Source organism: Pyrus communis, chromosome 16, assembly GCF_041283825.1.
Source record: "Pyrus communis isolate YQ-2024b chromosome 16, ASM4128382v1, whole genome shotgun sequence".
Classification (NCBI taxonomy): Eukaryota; Viridiplantae; Streptophyta; class Magnoliopsida; order Rosales; family Rosaceae; genus Pyrus; species Pyrus communis.
This window is the reverse complement of record NC_142580.1, coordinates 11,177,121-11,196,128: the sequence shown is the minus strand read 5'-3', so window position 1 is coordinate 11,196,128 and position 19,008 is coordinate 11,177,121. Positions and strand designations below refer to the sequence as shown.

The 19,008-nt window shown below is 40.0% G+C and overlaps 1 protein-coding gene, 1 long non-coding RNA gene and 1 pseudogene across 3 annotated transcripts; all 3 read left to right on the top strand.

Annotated features, from left to right (window-relative positions):
• Nucleotides 1-589: 589 nt before the first annotated feature.
• On the top strand, nucleotides 590-2,700 carry LOC148689964 (F-box protein At3g07870-like; annotated as a pseudogene).
• A 5,642-nt stretch (nucleotides 2,701-8,342) lies between these two features.
• LOC137731110 (putative E3 ubiquitin-protein ligase RF298) lies at nucleotides 8,343-12,711 on the top strand. 2 transcript variants are annotated; one of them, XM_068470195.2, is made up of 3 exons: nucleotides 8,343-8,534; nucleotides 9,114-11,395; nucleotides 11,893-12,711. In XM_068470195.2, exons 2-3 carry the CDS (start codon nucleotides 9,119-9,121, stop codon nucleotides 12,433-12,435), a joined length of 2,820 nt encoding a protein of 939 aa, XP_068326296.2. In that variant the 5' UTR covers nucleotides 8,343-8,534; nucleotides 9,114-9,118; the 3' UTR covers nucleotides 12,436-12,711. The 2 variants fall into 2 exon arrangements, with proteins under 2 accessions (XP_068326296.2, XP_068326295.2); XM_068470194.2 differs by having other exon boundaries at nucleotides 8,350-8,534; nucleotides 11,845-12,711.
• A 3,743-nt stretch (nucleotides 12,712-16,454) lies between these two features.
• Nucleotides 16,455-17,554, top strand: LOC148689963 (uncharacterized). Its single transcript, XR_015957976.1, has 2 exons — nucleotides 16,455-16,540; nucleotides 17,247-17,554. It is a non-coding gene; the product is annotated as an uncharacterized LOC148689963 (long non-coding RNA).
• The last annotated feature ends 1,454 nt before the right edge of the window (nucleotides 17,555-19,008 follow it).

The window sequence follows — 19,008 nt, the reverse complement described above, 5'->3', positions numbered from 1 at the left end:
GATCTGATGGTTTTGTAACAGCAGTTTGTGTTGTTTCAGCTAAAGTTGACAAGCCGATAAGGATCAAATTGCTTCAGTTTATATGAATCATAATGTGATTTCTGTTGTCTTTAAACTTATCATTTTAAAATAAAACGAAGCATGTGTCGGAAATTTGTTACATACAAGAGGATAAAAGGCACATATACACCGATCCCCTTAGATTGTACTTGTACAAAAGAAATTGCCACCTTTCAAACATCAGATATTATCCTTTTTGGTGAAAAGTAATATGGAGAGCTAGAATCATTTCTTTTTTTCTCGACTTGAAAGATATTCTAATTTAATCCAAATGTGAGAAATGAGGTGTTGAGCGGAGATCACAATGCTCTAGCTATGTTTCTTCGTCCATTTTTGTAGAATCATTTTATACTCAACCAGACATAGATACTTCGCATTTGGGACATTTTCTAACATCAGAGAAAACTTACCGGCCCACAATAGGAAGAAGGAACCAGCCCAAATACACAAACCCGACTCAGATACTTCACCTATAAAACCACCACAACTCCACGGTTGTTTTCCCTCCCATTTCATCCAGGAAATCAAAATGCCGAGAGCAAATGCAGGAAACCCTACGAATCCAAGGAAAAGAGCAGCCAATCCCCCACCATCAATCACCGCCAATGAGCACCAACAACAAGTACAACAATGGCAACCCGATCTCCCCTGCAAATTCCACCAACTTCCAAATGCTCTGATCATGGAAATCCTCTCAAGGCTCCCCTTCAACACCCTCTTCAACTGCAGGTGTGTTTGCAAACCCTGGCTTTAGCTAATTTCCGACCCTCAATTTTCCCCTCTCTGCGTTTCGAGATCACCCGTTGGCGTATTGATCAAGAACTTCCCCCCCCAAAAACATATCAAAGAGGCTCGACTTTATCCACATTGAGGAATCTGCCCATTCACAATGGCGGCACGAAAAAATGAGGTTTACCCCCAAGACTAGCCTGCCCATGTCTGATTGCACTCTAATAAACTCGTTCAATGGCTTACTTTGTTTGTCTGGACCTGGAATTGATCAACCCCCGATTTTCGTGTGCAATCCAATTATTGGTGAGTACATTACCATTGCAGGTACTGATAAAGGTCGGCCAGGTTACAGTTCTGTTGGACTTGGATTTAGCGTCGGAACCAATGAGTATAAGGTTGTGCAAAGTTTTAAACTGGTCAAGAGCGACAACTCTGAGGCGGAGATATACACCATTGGTACAGGAGTTTGGAGAAGCATTGGAAATGCTTATGGGGGCTTGATTGTCAGTTACCATTCAATGCTTATCTTCGTGGAGCTCTCCATTGGGTTTCCCATGGTAGTGAATCTAGTGATGTTTCCGAGCTTATAAATTCTTTTGACTTTGAAAGAGAACAGTTTCATCCCCTGCCCCCACCCAGCTAATTTGGACCAAGAGATAAGTAATTTTCAGACTGTTTGAAGCTGGGAGTGCTCGAAGGTTGTCTCCTTCTGTGCGTGTTTGGGGACGATTCTAGCAAATTTGACATGTGGGTTATTAAGAATTATGGTGTCCAAGAGTCCTGGACTAAAACTCTTGTCATCGAAAACTTGTATGATAGAGAACTCAGCTGTGATTTGTATGAACCAATGGTGTATTTGAGCAATGGGGAAATCATAATGTCGTAGTCGTACAATGACCGGATTGTGGTTTGTTATAATCAGAAAAGAAAGAGTCTTAGGGACACTAAATTTAATTTACTAAAGAGTCGAGAATTTCGTGCTATTGGTTACAATCCCTGCTTCGTTTCACTCTACGATGTTGCAAAGGCAGAGGAGGTCAAGAGGTATTGACATTATACTGATTTATACATGCCAAAATTTTGCTACATTTCTCTGTCGCTACTATTTGTTTTGCTTCTCGTTCGTGGAAGTTAATTAAATTTGCCATTTTCTCTAAAACTGCATTGAAAATTTTGAACTATTCCGACCGTGATACTTTTGTTAATTCTGTGGTTTGTTCAATTCGTTTGGTTATTTCAGAACTGAGTATACTTTTAACAAAAATAAAGTTGCTACAGAATTCTTGTTTTGAGCCTTTGAGTTTTATCTGGTCGATCATGTCTTCGCCTCTTCGGTTCTATAGTAGTAGTCAAACCACTTTTTAAAGATTTTTTTTTCTTTTCAGTTCATGTCACTGGTTAGCATGTTACGTTATTAGTCCCCTTCAGTCCTTCATATGAGCTACACGACACCTAGCAACTTAAATGCATATATATGATTTATCTGTAGATTGAACACGGTTACAAAGTTACTAAAGAAATCCTCTTGCGCTTGCTAATGCAATGATCGTTCTTCGGCGGTGGTCTAAAGAAAAAATGATCTTGTTCAAGCTTCTTTTTGGTTATCCATAAACTCGTAATGTATACGGGAGGAGGCTAGGACATTGGTCACCGATCATATCAACTAATTTTGGCATGCTTAATTACCATATGATACGCAGGGTGCAAGGAGCTAGGAAATGCGACAAACCGTCTGCCAAAGGGAGTTCTGGCTGTGCCGAAGGGAGTTCTGGGATGCCACCCCACAAGCCCGCAAAACTTGACTCGGGGCATGACTTGCCTACTCTATGCGGCGGTGACTTGGGCTATCTTTTCAAAGGCAAGGGATTCCCAGCATGTCAACAATGCTTCGACGCCGGTTCCACGTGAAAATTATTCAGTTATTAAACCATGCTTATGATGATCGATACATTTCAAAGTACATAGAGGTAGAGCATCTCTACTTTTTTGAGCTCTCGTAAAATTTCATAAAACGGACTTTCTAGAGAACCCCAAAAGCAATCTTGGCATGAATGTGTTGTGTTACCATGACTTTTATTTATTTGAACAGAGTTTTTGCTGGTTAAATTAAATGATCACAATATGAAACAACGTAGTACATTGAGGGGGCGTTTGTTTGCCCTCGCTAACTCGGACTGGACTGGACTAGCTATTAGTCCAATACTGTGTTTGTTCCATGTTGGGACTAACATTAATGAGACTAAAGGGGACTAGCATGGACAAAACCCTTCACTAAGAGGTCTTAGTGAGACCCCCCAATAACCATGGGACTAGCTAAGACTATCCTATATTTCTCGTCCTTGTCATGCTCAACGACCACTCCCGACAGACTCCTCATCATCGCTGGTCACCTAGATCAATCATTAACTTCCCGACTATCTTTCAGATCCATTTCACAACCGACTTTCATATAAAATATACCAAATTGAAGCTAGGAGTGACAAGATTATGATTTTTCTTGAATCGAGGCCAAAATGTGGTCGAATGTGGTCGGAAAATGGCCTGGAAGTCTCTGCCTGTTTAGGCTTCTTCAAATCTATGACAAATTCGAGCATGCAAAGCTAAGATCTCGGTCCAGGGATGGTGATGAATTTTTTGGCGGTGCTAACTTCATCAAATTTAATGAGGGTTGGCCAAAAAACACATCGGGAAACCTGCAACTCGTCGGGAAAATTGGAGCCATGAGGTTCCATTCGAACAACGCATAGCTAGAGAGAGAGGGAGGACAGAGAAATAGAGACTGGAATCAATAAGGAGTTTGACCAGGAATGAGAAAGAGACATGAATTGAGAGGTCTGAGAGGAAAAAAGGAGGGAGAGTGTGGGACAATGAGAGAAGAGGAAAAGAGTGGGAGGGAAATGGTAGGAAAAGATGGAGAAAAAGATAAGATCATAATAAAATATTAATAATTTATATATTAAATAAAATAATATTAGAATTTGTTATTATCCAGCTTCTTAGTCCAATACTGCACCAAACGCTTCACTAAGTTAGTCCAGTTTAATCTAGTCTAAGCTAGTCCAACTTAGTCCTTGAAGCTAATCCAGTCCGAGATAGTCCGGCGCAACAAACGCCCCCTGAACTACCATCTAATTTCGAGAAAAATAATGAGACTTCTAAACATTTTTGTAATAATCTAATAATCAACAATTATGTTATTTGGTTTGTAAATTTGGTTTAAAAAATTTGGTCTCTCTAGCATCACCTTTTTACTTAGTTAAACAAATACATAGAATTGTTCGTAAAACGACAAATTAAAATACGATGTACAATATTTATAAAATAATAAGAAATGCTTTGATAGATTATTAATCAATCAATAAACTTAATAATGTTATAATTATCGATTGGTAGGTGTGATTTTCAGATACGTTAGACCGGAAACAAGCTTTCTAATTCCAAAATATTCAAAATTTTCAGGCTTGGTGTTATCATAGAATTTTCAAATTTCCTTCAACTTACAAGTCCTTGAAATTATTTAATGTGTGTGCATAAAATTCATTATGTTTTTTTAGTGTTATGCTTTTGTGTGCATGCATGAAATTTGATGTGTTTTCTTTTTCAATGCTTGGGACTCGGGGGAGGCAAAAGTCACCATGGATGTGTGTTTTTATTTTTTTTTATTTTTTTAAACAAACGATATCATTAACACTAAAGGAATGAGGTAAGCTTAGCTTGATGGGATAACATTAATTCTAAGTGTTTGTTTAATCTACCGTTTTGATGCGATACGCATTCTACGATACATTTTTCAACGATCCAACCATCAAACTTGTTTGTACACACTACGAGATCGCATATGTAAAAAATCACAAAAAACAAACATTCAGAGATTACGTAATGGAACAAACAGTCAGACCTTGAATCTCTTTCAAAGTAGTAGGGGATTTCATATTCAAGATTGCTCGGATTTTCCTTGAGCACATTGGCAAACCTCGTCCCAAAGTGCATGCTTTTCTGCCATAGCGAAAGAGTCTGCTAGAGTTAGATATTCTTTCATGATCAATTCTCCGAATAGTAGGTGGTTTGTTGAGAGTCTTTTTTTGAAGGCTACACTAACTATCGAGTCGTTGCATCAAACTAACTTTGCCTTCTCTGCTTTGAACTTCTTCATATAGTCGCGAAGTGATTCCTTTAGGTTCTTTTTGACGTTAAACAAGTGGTCGGACTTCTTCTTGATTGAGCGATAGAATGAATATTCTTTGGTGAAAACCAAAGAAAGTTCGTCGAAACTCCGGATGGATTGTGGTGACAGGGTGTGGAACCAATCTTGCGCATCGCCTAGTAGAGTAGTGGCAAATATCTTGCACATGAGAGCATCATTGTTCCGATAGAGGATCATTGCACTTCGATAGTGTTTTAGGTGTCTCTTTAGGTCTTCATCCATTTTGAAGGATGTGAAATGCGACATGCTGAACTTGCGTGTAGGCTCTGCCTGCTCGATCTCGTTGATGAAGGGGGTCTCATTGCGTTGGAAATCGTGCAATCACTTGGTTAAGAATCTTACTACTTCTTCTTGAATTTGCCCTTGTTAGGGGTAACAGAGCTCTCGATTGCCCCCAGTCATGACCTACTGGTCTAGGCTGCTTTTCCATGTGTTTAGCTTGTCCATGCCCAATCGTGACCTTTCGGTTGAATTTGAGCTGAATTAAATGACTGCTTCTCTATGTTCGTTATGCTGCTTACTCCGATGTTAGGTGGAGGATGCTCCTTGCATGCCTAGCCGCTAATGAACATTTCGCCTGAAAGGTTCCTCATGTTGATTATCGAAGTATGACCCCAACCTGTGAGTGTATGCTTATCTATAGGCCTAACCGAGAGTGCATGCTCCTCCACACACTAAAACAAGAGTATACGCTGTCTTGAGGGCCTAATCAGAAGTGTACACTGCCAGAACGCTTAGTTCGCGAAGTGGCTGCTTACCGGAACGTTGCTGGAAAGGTTCTTCGTCTGCCCTTGTCCTACTTCGAGACATCTCGTTAGGGGCACATTGCATTTCGATGCGCTGCAAAAGATGGTTCATCAAGGTTATCTGCTGTACGAAGGCGCTTGTTAACTCCATGACTTGTTGAGACAAGTGTTCTACATTTGGGTTAGAAAAGCTTGGACATAATACGTCTTCTTGAGTAACAAAAATGTAATGGACTCCGGGAGTGAGATTTGAGTTGGGAAATGTCAAATCCGTAGAGAAATGGGGTGAAAATGCCCCCGGTTCAATCATCGGCCCATAAATCTAAAGCCGAGATGGTTGAACCAGTCTTGGACCGGTTTGGTTGCTTAGGAAACCACGGGGGTGGGTTGGTCCCCACGCGACGCACGTGGGTATGAGGATTGGGTTTGTCTCGAGTATGCGTTGGGCTTGCGCGGGGTTGCGGCTCGGGCCGGCTCGCTTTGGGCTTGGGCTCGCGTGGTTTGGAGTGGTGTGGCCGGGTTAGATCCACTGGTCCTGGGCTTAGCCTTAAAGCGCACTGGGCTCGTGCTGGCCTTGGGCCCATGAGGTCTGGGCTGCTCCAATTACTGCAGCTGCTTGGGCTTCAGATGTCATTGTAGCATCGTGGGCTTGAATATGGGCTGTCTTGCATTGTGTTGGTTGCCTTGTCACATGGGCCTGGGCTTGGGCCTGCTGCTACTAGGTGCCCTGTTCACCGTAGGCAGTGGGCTCGCCGAGGGTCGCTGTCGTGGTTGCTACCATGGTGGTTGCCACGGTAGTTCCTCGTGGGGGAGATGTCGCTCCACTTGTCATTGCATTGAGCCTCATAGATCATCGCGGTCTAAATCCTTGAACGAAGGAAGTTCCATTCGTCATGGTTTTCGAATTTCTTGTCATTGTATTTTTCTTTTACGTTTATTCAAAGATTTTTTGTATAAAAAATTATAGGAATGAGAACGTACGAAAAATCTACAAATAAACAAAAAAATAGAAACCTTGAATGCGAAAGTCTTCTTCGAGCGTGTGAATTAAGACTTTCAATGAAAGCACCAATTTGTGGATGCAAATTTCCGATTTCTTCTTCTTGGATGAAATTGCACCTACAAAATAATTAACATCTTAAGTCAAGGTCAAGAGCCTCACGCACCTACAATGAATTTGTTGGGGGGGGGGGGAGGGAGGGCTTTGGCCGAAGAACCTCCAATGCCAAAATTAGAATTTGAGGGAAAAGTGTTTACAGAAATTTGGAGAATTTTGCAAGAGAGTTGGAATTAGGTTTTTGGGAGAAATTAGAGCTATTTATAGGGGTGGGGCCGGCTCCTATTTGGAGAAAAGGGGTCCGGCCACTTATGGTGGTTTTTGGGTGTAATTGCAAAATATTATGCCAAAATAATATCTTGTAATCAATTAGAAAATTAATTAATTAGGAAATTAATCAATTATTTAGGTAATAACCCTAATTTGAATGAATAATGGAGGGTTACCTTGTGAGGAGGATTTGATGAGGATGGATAAAATAAGTTTTGAATAAATACCTATTTTGATCACTTTTACCTTGATTGAGTTGTGATTATCCGTTGCTTGCGCGTGGGAGTTCCGGTGTGCCTCGAGGGTAATTTTGTCTTTTTATCCAAAAATCCACATGTCGTCTCCATATTCTTCTTGATTATTTTTGGCTCCACACAATTCACATTGATTTGATGGTCGAAAATTGAAAGGTGTGAATGAAAGCTAACAAAGGTGTGCAGATAACACCACCCATAAAAAAGATGAACCACAATTTCTCCCACAATGTGCAAGTACATAACTTGTAAATTGCTAAATGTCACATTATGGGGGGAAAATCCCTCACCTAGTGCAAAATAATTAGATATAAAGGAGGAAAAACATTATTAGCAAACTCATAGTGTGTACATAAATTTGTTCTCTATTTTATGATGTGATAAATGATTCACTCTGTTGAGATTTATTAGTATTAAACCGAAATGCACCATAATATTAATATAAAGCGATAAAGAGTAAGGTAATTGATAGAATAAATAATAAAAATTCTAAACTCGTAATAATTTGATTATTTTTTGTGCTTTTGCTGAAGGATTTGATTTTTTTTTCTTTTTTCACAATGGAGGGTACAAATATTGAACTTAACTTAATCTTAAAAACATTAATTTAAATATTTATTACCGTAAAATATATCGTTATATAAGAGAAAAAATCATTAGCAAAAACGAAAACGAAATTATTATTCTTTATTACTTTAATCTATAAGTAAAGAAAGAGACTTTTGTTAAAAAAAAAAAATGAGATCAAATTTTCAAATATAAATATTCAAGTATTATCTACGTCATTTAAAGTGTTACATATATAAAATAATAATACGTCAACATTACGAGCGTAGGATCGGGTCAAGAAGCTAGTTATGAAAATAATTCATCTACATGGGCTTGGTGGCTAATTTTCCTTAAATATGGTTATTAGTAAATTGAAATTCAGCAATCCTTGGCTTTTTTTTTTTTTTTTAAGGTCGTTGAAAACATTGGTTAATTGGTCTGCTTATGACAAAAATAAAAAAATAAAAAAAATTACCCCCCAGAATGAAACTTTTGAGAGAGACAGACGTTCAATTCTCTCATATTTCTCTTTAAGCTAATAATTAAGAGGGAAAAAAAAAAAAAAAGAAAAAAAAAAGCCAACTATAAATTCTCTTTGTGATTTTCTGATGTTCTGAGACTGGTTCGTACCTTTGATTGATCGAACAATAAGCTCAAATCGGGTGCGTTTCGACCGTATCTATCTTCTGATTAATCACCTCAAATTCTTGTATTTTGTATTAAAGATCTTTATTTTTCGTGAACACCCCCACATACCAGATTTTGCAATTGATTTTTCTTTTTTGATCTAATCTTCCTGATTTTGTTTTTGAGATTTGTATTGAGTTTCACATTGGTAGCTCATAATCGTCATCTGAATCCAACTGGGTATCTTGCAAACGGATTGATTATTCAGTTTTTGCTTCTGGGTAGTCTCTTTTTTTTTTTCCCCTCTCATAATCTGATTGATGTGTTCTTGTTGATTTTGGTTCTGGAATGTTAAAAATCGTTAATTTTAATACTGGGATTTAACCTTTAGTAATCTGGGTTTAATTGGGTTGTTTAGATTGACCAGTTGATGATGTTGTGAGCTGGATTTTTGATTGATTGCAGCTATGAATGTTGGTTTCAGTAGTTTGTTGTTTGATAGATTTTTGGTAGAATTGGTGAATTTGGTGTTTTGGTATTGCATTCGGAACTGTTAGATAGGACTCGATGCATATACAGATGAGAATGTATTAAAATTAGATTGTTTTGTGCAGCTGAAATGGCATCAATGGTAGCCAAGGGCAGTAATGGTTGTACCACCCAAGTCTCTTCCTCGATAACTTTTCAAGAAAAGGGAAGTAGAAATAAGAGGAAGTTCCGGACTGATCCGCCTTTAGGTTACCCTAGTAAGATTATTCCTTTATCTCAGACTGAATCCACAAGTTATGAGTTTTCAGCTGAAAAATTCGAAATCACGCAGAGTCATGGACAAATTGGTGTCTGTGACCTGTGCAGTGTTAATCAAGACCATTCTGATGGGTTGAAACTCAACCTTGGATTGTCTAATGCTGTTGTTCCATCCGAGGTTGGCCCAAGCCGGCCCAGAGAGGAACTAGAGGCAGATGAGTTTCAGGATGCTGATTGGAGTGACCTCACAGAAACCCAACTTGAAGAGCTTGTTCTAAGTAATTTGGACATGATTTTCAAGAGTGCAATAAAAAAGATTGTTGCTTGTGGTTATGCAGAAGAAGTTGCTACAAAGGCTGTTTTGCGGTCTGGTCTTTGTTATGGGTGTAAAGACACCGTGTCTAATATAGTGGATAATACTTTAGCTTATCTTAGAAGTGGCCAAGAAATTGATCCTTCAAGAGAGCACTGTTTTGAAGATCTACAGCAGCTGGAGAAGTACATATTGGCAGAACTGGTTTGCGTTCTTCGGGAGGTTAGGCCTTTCTTCAGCACTGGTGATGCAATGTGGTGCTTGTTGATTTGTGACATGAATGTCTCTCATGCTTGTGCAATGGATGGCGATCCCTTCAATAGTTTCATTGGTGATGGAGCTTCAATTGGAAGTCCCTCCATCCCGAATCAACCCCAGTCGGAAACAGAATCCAAAAGTTCGGAATTGAATAATCTGAATAATTCTATGACAGTTCCTTCAGTTCCTGGTTCTCATAGCTCACAGTCTGAGACACCTACCATTGCAGGAGGGGTTCCCAGCATAGCTAAACCGAAAAATTCTGTTGTTCATAGTGGATCATTGTTTGAGAGAGAGGGCGCACATTCCACATCTGATAATGGGGATAAATCTTTTTGTGCATCTGGAACATCTCAATCTCCCGCAGTAGAGGAAAAGCTTTTAAGTAGTAGAAAGGTCCATTCTGTTACTACCAAGAGAGACTACATGCTTCGGCACAAGTCGCTTCATTTGGAGAAAAGCTATCGGACTTATGGATGTAAAGGGTCTTCAAGAGCTGGGAAGCTGAATGGTTTGGGTGGTTTAATCTTGGATAAGAAACTAAAATCTGTGTCAGACTCTACCGCTGTTAATTTAAAGAATGCTTCCATAAAAATAAGCAAGGCTATGGGAGTTGATGTGCCTCAAGACAGTGGAAACAACAATCTTTCTGCCAATGCAGGGCCTTCTTCCCCTAGACCATTTAACCTGGATGTTGACAATACTGCTTCTGTTTTGCCTAAGAACAGTGTCCCGTCCATATTACCTGCTGTCGGTAATTCAACGGCATTACCTGCTGTCGGTACTTCAACGGCATTACCTGCTGTTGGTACTTCAACAGCATTACCTTCTGTCAGTACTTCAATGGCATTACCTGTAGTCAATACTGCAGCAGCATTACCTGCACCAAATACTCTGCCTGCATTATCAGTTGCTGATACTGAGCTTTCCCTTTCTCTGCCTACAAAAAGCATTTCAAATCCAGTTCCTATTAGCTGTCACTCTGATGCAACTAATTCTGTTTTTTCTGGGATACCGTATGATAAGTCCTTGGGGCAATGGGTTCCCCGGGACAAGAAAGATGAAATGATTTTAAAGTTGGTTCCGAGGGCACGGGACTTGCAAAGTCAGCTCCAAGAGTGGACAGAGTGGGCCAATCAGAAGGTTATGCAGGCTGCACGTAGATTGAGTAAGGACAAGGCTGAACTTAAGTCATTGAGGCAAGAGAAAGAAGAAGTTGAGCGGCTGAAGAAAGAGAAGCAAACGCTGGAGGAAAACACCATGAAGAAGCTTTCTGAGATGGAAAATTCTCTGTGCAAGGCTAGTAGCCAGGTTGAACGAGCAAATTCTTCTGTCCGGAGGCTTGAGGTGGAGAATGCTGCCTTGAGGCAGGAAATGGAGGCTGCTAAAGTACGTGCTGCAGAGTCCGCTGCAAGCTGTCAGGAGGTATCAAAGAGGGAGAAGAAAACACTGATGAAGTTTCAGTCCTGGGAGAAGCAGAAAACCATGTTCAATGAAGAACTTGTGACTGAAAAGCGCAAGTTAAAACAGCTCCTGCAGGAACTAGAACAAGCGAAAGATCTCCAGGAACAATTGGAGGTACTTAGTAAATACTTTATTTCCAAGTGCTCCAAATTGGCAATTCATGCATGTAAGCTTTATTTGGATTTGAGGTATTTACACGTCTTATAAGTATAACATGCTTCTTTGGGATGACAGATTGTGCAGTCGTTTGGAATACAAGTGGTACTTGTGCATGTTTTGTAATGAAGATGATTTAGTCTTGTCATTTGCTTGCTATATAGATTTGAGCTGTTGATTATTTATGTACTCAATTTGCTTTCTCCTTTTGGAGTTTATCATTCGCTTATATTAGCACACATATGTGCACGTGTGCAAACAGGCATTTTGTAACCAGGGATTGATGGACCGATGGTTTGAACTTTGAGAAAGAGCATGTAACGGTGTTGTACAGTTCATTTTGAAACAATCTCGAAAATGTTGTGTTGTTGGTTTTACAATAGTTTCATTCCTACTTTCTGCCGTAGGTTTTTAGTTCTGAGTTTCTTCTCACTAAAAGAGAGAGTATGTCGCAGGCTAGATGGCAACAGGAAGAGAAATCAAAGGAAGAACTAGTTGGGCAGGTCAGTTTGATAAGAAAAGAAAGGGAACAGATAGAGGCTTCAACAAAATCCGAGGAGGATGCGATTAAACTGAAAGCAGAAAACAATCTGCAGAAGTACAAAGACGATATTCAGCAACTCGAAAAGGAAATCTCTCAATTGAGACTCAAGAGTGATTCTTCAAAAATTGCTGCGCTGCGGAGGGGCATTGATGGAAGCTATTCCAGCGAAGTAACAGATATCGAAAATGGCCTGGATGACAAGGGGTCCAGGATCCCATACATCTCAGAAGCAGTAAAGGATATTCAAGACTACACTGAGACAGGAGGGGTGAAACGTGAACGGGAGTGTGTCATGTGCCTCTCGGAGGAGATGTCTGTGGTCTTCCTCCCGTGCGCCCATCAAGTGGTTTGCAGGACGTGCAATGAGCTCCACGAGAAACAGGGCATGAAGGATTGCCCGTCTTGTAGGAGCCCGATACAGTGGCGAATTTCTGTACGTTATGCTCTTTCTTAATAAAAGTCCGTAGAATCTGAGTGGAGTGTTCTGAATAAAGATTTGTGGGACTCATATAAACAGAATAAATACGTTTGGATCACTCCGTCGAGGAGTTTTTGACAGTTGTAAGTTGCCTTGTATTCTGAGGTTTGATCCTCTGGGTGGTTTGATAAATTTTCACATCATTGTACTAGTTTGAAATTTATAGAGGGCTATGTGTTGTTAGCTCTAAATTTTGTTCCCACATTGTGAATTTGTTCTAAATTATTCAAAAATATTGTATGAAACCCAAAATCAATGTTGGTTACTGTAGTTAAATGTACAAAAACTAGAAAGTCTCGGGAAAAATGATTTTTGCACTTTTTAATTTAAGTGATTTTTGTTGTAACCTATTTTATCTGACAAGGGAAGGGGGTGGCGGCAGAGAGAGAGATGTGTTTGTAGGGTTGTGTAGAAGAATTTGTAAAGGATGTGTTATTCCCCTACGTAGTACCTTTATTTATAGTAATAAGAGAGAAAAAAATCATTCTCCTCCAAGGAATACAAGTCCATATAAGAAAGAATAACTAGAATCAAATCTAATCTAGAATTTACACAATCACACTTAAACAAGAAGTTTATAACATTCCCTCTTGAGTGTGTAAATACTCAAGTAGATTCGGCATCATGTAGAGGGTAAGGAAGTCGACTCGTCGGCACTGATTATGGGAACACGCTATTCTCAATAAGGTAGAAACTTGCATAAGGAACTAAGTCTCACTAAAAAAACCCTATGGCTATGGTATAAACCTGAGTATGGAAAAAACCCATAGTCTAAGGAAAAATGCGTGAGAAATGCAAAGTCAAATAAAACGTCTACGAGACGTCATCAAGGATATGATCAACCTAAGGCGGGTGCCTCGTTAAAACCTAGTTAGGTAGCAAAAACTCAGTGGGAAAAATGCTCCTAATCGTAGGGAAACAGAGTACATTAAGATCAAGCAAGTATACTTCAGGATACTCTCCTTGAGTTTGACACAATTCCAAAGAGAACTAGCAGTGTTACAACTCAGAAAGTTTATGCATACCAATTTCTTAAACAAGCTTCTGAAACGTCGCCTTCAGTAGTGATTTGGTGAAGAGGTCGGTCAGATTGTCTTGTGAACGGATTTACGTGAATGCAATCTTCTGATGTTGTTGTTAATGTGAAAAGAAAAACTTCGGCGCAATGTGCTTGGTGTTGTCTCCTTTGATGTAACCCTTCTTGAGTTGTTCGATGCATGTTGCGTTGTCTTCATAGGTCATCGTCAAGACATCAACGACAAGGTAAAGATCGCAGGAGCTTCGAATATAGTCCACAACTGCCCTCACCCAAAAGTATTTCTAAGTTGCTTCATGTAAGGCGAGAATTTTAGCATGGTTAAACGAAGTGGCAACTAAGGTCTGTTTAGTTGACCTCCAAGAGATTGCGATGCCTCCAACGGTAAAAACATAACTCGTTTGAGAACGCGCTTTGTGCAAATCAGATAAGTATCATGTGTCGGCATAACCAACAAGGCGAGAATCGACTCGAGATAAGGGGGTATGGCATCACTTGAGGATCCGTAGGGATATAATAAACCCAAATCCGGAGTACCCTTAAGGTAACGGAAAATGTCTTTAACACTAGTCCAGTATCTGCGTGTTGGTGCATTATTGTATCTTGCCAAAAGATTAACAGCGAAGGAGATGTCGGGTCTAGTGCATTGAGCTAAGTATAACAAAGCGCCTATCACACTTAGATAAGGAACTTCAGGCACCAAAATCTCTTCATCATCCTCCTTTGGACGGAAGGGATCCCGTTTTGCATCTCGCGATCAAACAACCATAGGAGTACTTGAAGGCTTTGCTTTATCCTCATTAAAGCGACACAACACCTTTTGGGTGTAGTTCGTCTGATGCACTAAGGTTCCATCCAAACGGTGCTCTATCTTAAGACCAAGACAGTTCGAGTATTTCCTAGATTTTTCATGTCAAATTCTGACTTCAGGTGCACGACAGTTCTCGCGAGCTCTTCAGGAGTTTTGATGAGGTTCATGTCATCGACATATACTGCAACATTCGTAAAACCGGAATGTGACTTCTTAATAAACATACAAGGGCATAGTTCGTTGTTCACATATCCCTTACTAGTTAAATACTCACTCAGACGGTTATACCACATTCTTCCGGATTGCTTCAAACCGTATAGTGAACACCTCAACCGAATTGAAAGCTTGTCCGGGGTTTGGAAATATTTGATCCAATCAATGTAAGTCCTTCGGGAACTTTCATATAAATTTTCATATCAAGATCCCCATCTAGATATGAAGTTGCTACATCTATCACTTGCATACTCAGTTTTTCAGAAACTACCAAACTGATAAGGTAGTAAAACTAATCATATCCATAACGGGTGAATAAGTTTCGTCATAGTTAATCCCGGGGTGTTGTGAGAAGCCTTGCGCAACAAGACGAGCTTTGTAATGTACAATTTCGTTCTTCTCATTATACTTCTGAATGAAAACCCACTTATGGCTAACGGGCTTCACATGTGGAGGAGTCTGAGCTACAGGTCCAAACACCTTACATTTTGCAAGCGAATCGAGTTCGACTTGGATTGCTTGTTTCTAGTTTGACCAATCGGTTCTACGTCGACATTCATCAACAGAACGAGATTCAACATCATCGCTCAACATGATCTCAGTAGCTACTGCATATGCTAATGCATCATCGACGATCATCTCACTTCTACACCACACATCATCTAAGCTAGTATAATACATTGAAATCTCATGATTCTCAGGAGGTGGATTCGTCTCTTCAAGGACGCTTTCGTAATCTAGAATTTCCTCATGAGTTGGATAGAATGAGTAAGCGATAGTTGGATTCACTATAAGCTCTTCAAGTGCCTGTGCCATGGGTTTCATCTTCCGGGGGTGTGAATTCTTTGAACTAAGTGGTTTGCAACGCTTTTGTGTAATGGCAGATGATTGGGTAGCCGCTAATGTACGTGGATCACCAAAGTTGGTGTCCTGGGCCTCCAGGATGGAAATTTGTCGTACATTTGGTACATCCATCTTTACAGGCACATTCGCAACTGGAATATGTGATCTTGTCACTCGCACTAGATCGCTGAAAGCATCTAGCATGCTCTGAGCTATGCTTTGGAGATCTAATATGCGCTGCACTTCAGTTTCAGATTGAGCGGTGTGGGGATCTAAATAAGAAAAAGTGGGAGTCGTCCATGATAATTCGTGTCGTTCTTTAGGAATGTTGACATTCTTATCTCCCCCTAAGGACGGGAAGACTGTTTCATAGAAGTGACAATCCGCGAAATGAGCAATAAACATATCGCCTGTCAAAGGTTATAAGTAACGAATGATTGAAAGAGAATCATATCCAACATATATTCTCATCCTTCGTTGAGGCCCCATTTTTGTATGTAAGGGTGAGGAAATCGGCAAGTGGACCGCACAACAAAAAATGCATAGATGTGACATGTCAGGTTCATATCTGGTAACCAACTGAAAGGGCGTTATATGGTTGGGTCGTAATAGGCCTCAGGCGGACCAACATGGCTGCGTGTAATATTGCATGGCCTTAAGCAGCGATCAGAAGCTTGGTATGTATTAGGGTTGGGCAAACGGGTCCTAGGCCCGCGGGTAGGGGCGGGTATAGGCGGGTCGAGGCGGGTACGGGGCGGGTCCTGTTTTTAAATAGGGGAAATGGGGCGGGGCAGGCCTAGGTAATGGCATTCTAGGGTCGGGCCGGTTCCAGATTTATAGAAAAACGGGGCCCCGAACCGGCCCGTTTGTAATTGAAATGGACGGCCCAGATTGAAAATAAACATACCTTCCAATCATGACCGTTGGTTTTACCCTAACTGATTCAGTGAGATGTGAGTGAGAGTCTTTGCTGTCTCTCGATCGACCTCAACGCCTCTCCGTCTCTGACCTCGACATCTCCGTCTCTGAACTCTGATCTGAACTCTGAATTCCGTCTCTGCTGTGAGAGTCTTTCTTCTTGATTGTTCTCCTCCACATCTCCGTCGAAGCGCGGCATTGCTGCGAGCTGTCTCAGGGTACCTCCATTGATCCCTCGTAGTAGTTTCTCTCTTTCTGCGGTGCGTCTTGTACTGACATTTTTCCCCTTTCAAATTTCGTTGAATTACTTGTCATCTGTGTGTGAGATTTGGTGAAATGGAAGTGTAATGATAAGGAATTTTAATTGAAAGAGAAAAATATGGGAACTTTGAGTATTTTGTGTATGCAATGCCTTGTCAGCTGTTTGTTTAATGGGAAGCTTGTGATTCATGATACTCAGCACTAGCTTATTGATTTGTATGGATTTTTCGATCTTATTGTTTTTTCCAGTTATCTACGTGTTAGATTTTGAGAAATGGGAGTGTAATGATAAGAATTTCAATCGAAAATAGAGCAAAGATGGGAGCTTTGAACTTGTTGGGTATGCAATGCAGTGGTTCTTCAATCGAAAATAAAGCTTATAGTTGTTTCTGAACCCAATAGAAGTTGATTAATTGTGGAGTTTCTAGATGTGATACTATGATTCTCGGTAACATTTGGCATTTCATCCTTGTGCTTTATCCTTTTTGGTGGTGGATGATGAAAGCTTCCGTATAGGTGTTATTCTTCGTCCAAATTCCAATATTTTGGACAGAATTGTGGCTGCTATATTTTTAACTATCCATCTAATCTATTATTATTATAAGCCATCTCAAGTGAAATGCTTGTGGGGTTGTCTTTCGGTGTGAGTAGTGTCTGTTTAGATTTGCATCTCAGCTTATTGGTCTTCTGGGTGCAATGTTGTAGGTTCTTGAACGTTGGATCGACACAGCAGTAGTTGTTGCTTTATTACGTGGATCCTGAGAGTGGAAGCATTCTGTACTCCTTATGTTTGATAAGGTGGGTGTAGGATGTAATTTCACGTTGTAGTGGATAATTTCTAGTTTCAACATTGTTGCTATAAGGCGTGTTCATTTTCTTATAAGCCATTTGGCTTGTGTAGGCTTTTATGTTCAGAATTACAACATCATATGACTATTTCCTGATCTGACTAACAGTGTTGTTTTACTGTTATTTATTGCTATCGAAATTAATGGATCCAAATTGAAATCTAATACACGACATAAAGGGAGCATTTTTACAAGCCACATTATTGTGGTTTGCTGACATGATAATTTCTAATCTTCACAGCTTCCTTTACCATATCTTAAAGTTGGATATCTTACTGATCGTGATCGTGATCTGACTTTACCACCTGACTTTACCACCTGGTGCTGGTGAGTGCATGCATGCTGCTTGCTTACTGGTCAGTTCTTGGTTTGGAATCTGGATGGTTATATTTTAAACTCAAATGCGGTAATATTTTAAACTCAAATGAATAAACTTTAAATTTCAATAATTCAATTTGCGGTAATATTTTAAACTCAAATGAATAAACTTTAAATTTCAATAATTCAATTTGAATGAGGATAGATAATATGATGTTGGACGTTAAAAATGTCATGTTTATATTCTATTTTTGTTTACAGATTCAATAAAGATTGTTGTTGGAACTTGGGCGTTGGAACTTTGATTTTCGAATATTTTGTATGTTGATTTAATTTTTAGATGTTGGAAGATGTAATATTATTATTTTGAATGTATTGTTAATCTATGAACTTGGATGTTGGACTTTGTATTTAGATTGGATGTTGGACTTTGTATTTAGTTCTGTACAATTTTTTTTTTCTTTCAAACAACCAAAAAAAAAAAAAAAAAAGGGACCCGTGGACCCGGCCTGAACCGGCCCGTTCCAATCGGGCCGGGTAATGTCCGGTTCTTATATTAAAAAATGTAATCCCCGGCCCGGCCTGGCCCGTTCCCTTTGAACTTAGGTCCGGTCCGTTCCCTTCAAAATTGGGCCCGGCCCGGCCCGGCCCGTGCCCAGCCCTAGTATGTATGACCAACGATTGAGTAATCATTTGTAAGCGCTCAATGAATGCCTCTGCCAGACTATTTTGGGTGTGAAGATAAGGTACTGGATGTTCAACTTCAACCTCAACTGACATGCAATAGTTATCAAAAGTTTTAGATATGAATTCTCCAGCATTATCCAATCGAATAATCAGGGTGGTGAGCCTTGAGCTTGATAACCTGAGCTAACAATTTGGAGAATGCAACGTTCCTTGTGGACAACAAGCACATATGTGACCAAAGTGTGGAGGCGTCAACCAAAACCATAAAATATCTAAATGGTCCGCATAGAGGGTGAATTCGTCCACAAATGTCCCCCTAAATCCTTTGTAGAAAAATAAGAAGATTCGAACGAATCTTGTCATAAGGAGGCTTAATAATAAGCTTTCTCATAGAACATGTTTGACATGTGATTCCTTGAATCGAACCTAAACTTCGGGTTAGTGGATACTCGTGTGATGATTTGAGGATATGGCGCATCACTGTTTGTCCAAGGTGTCTCAAATGATCATGCCAAAGTGTAATTTTGTGCACGGTCCCAAAGGTAGGGTCGGCCACATAGTGGCTCTCTATGGGCCGTATAGTCGTAGTATACAAACCATTCAGGATACGCTTC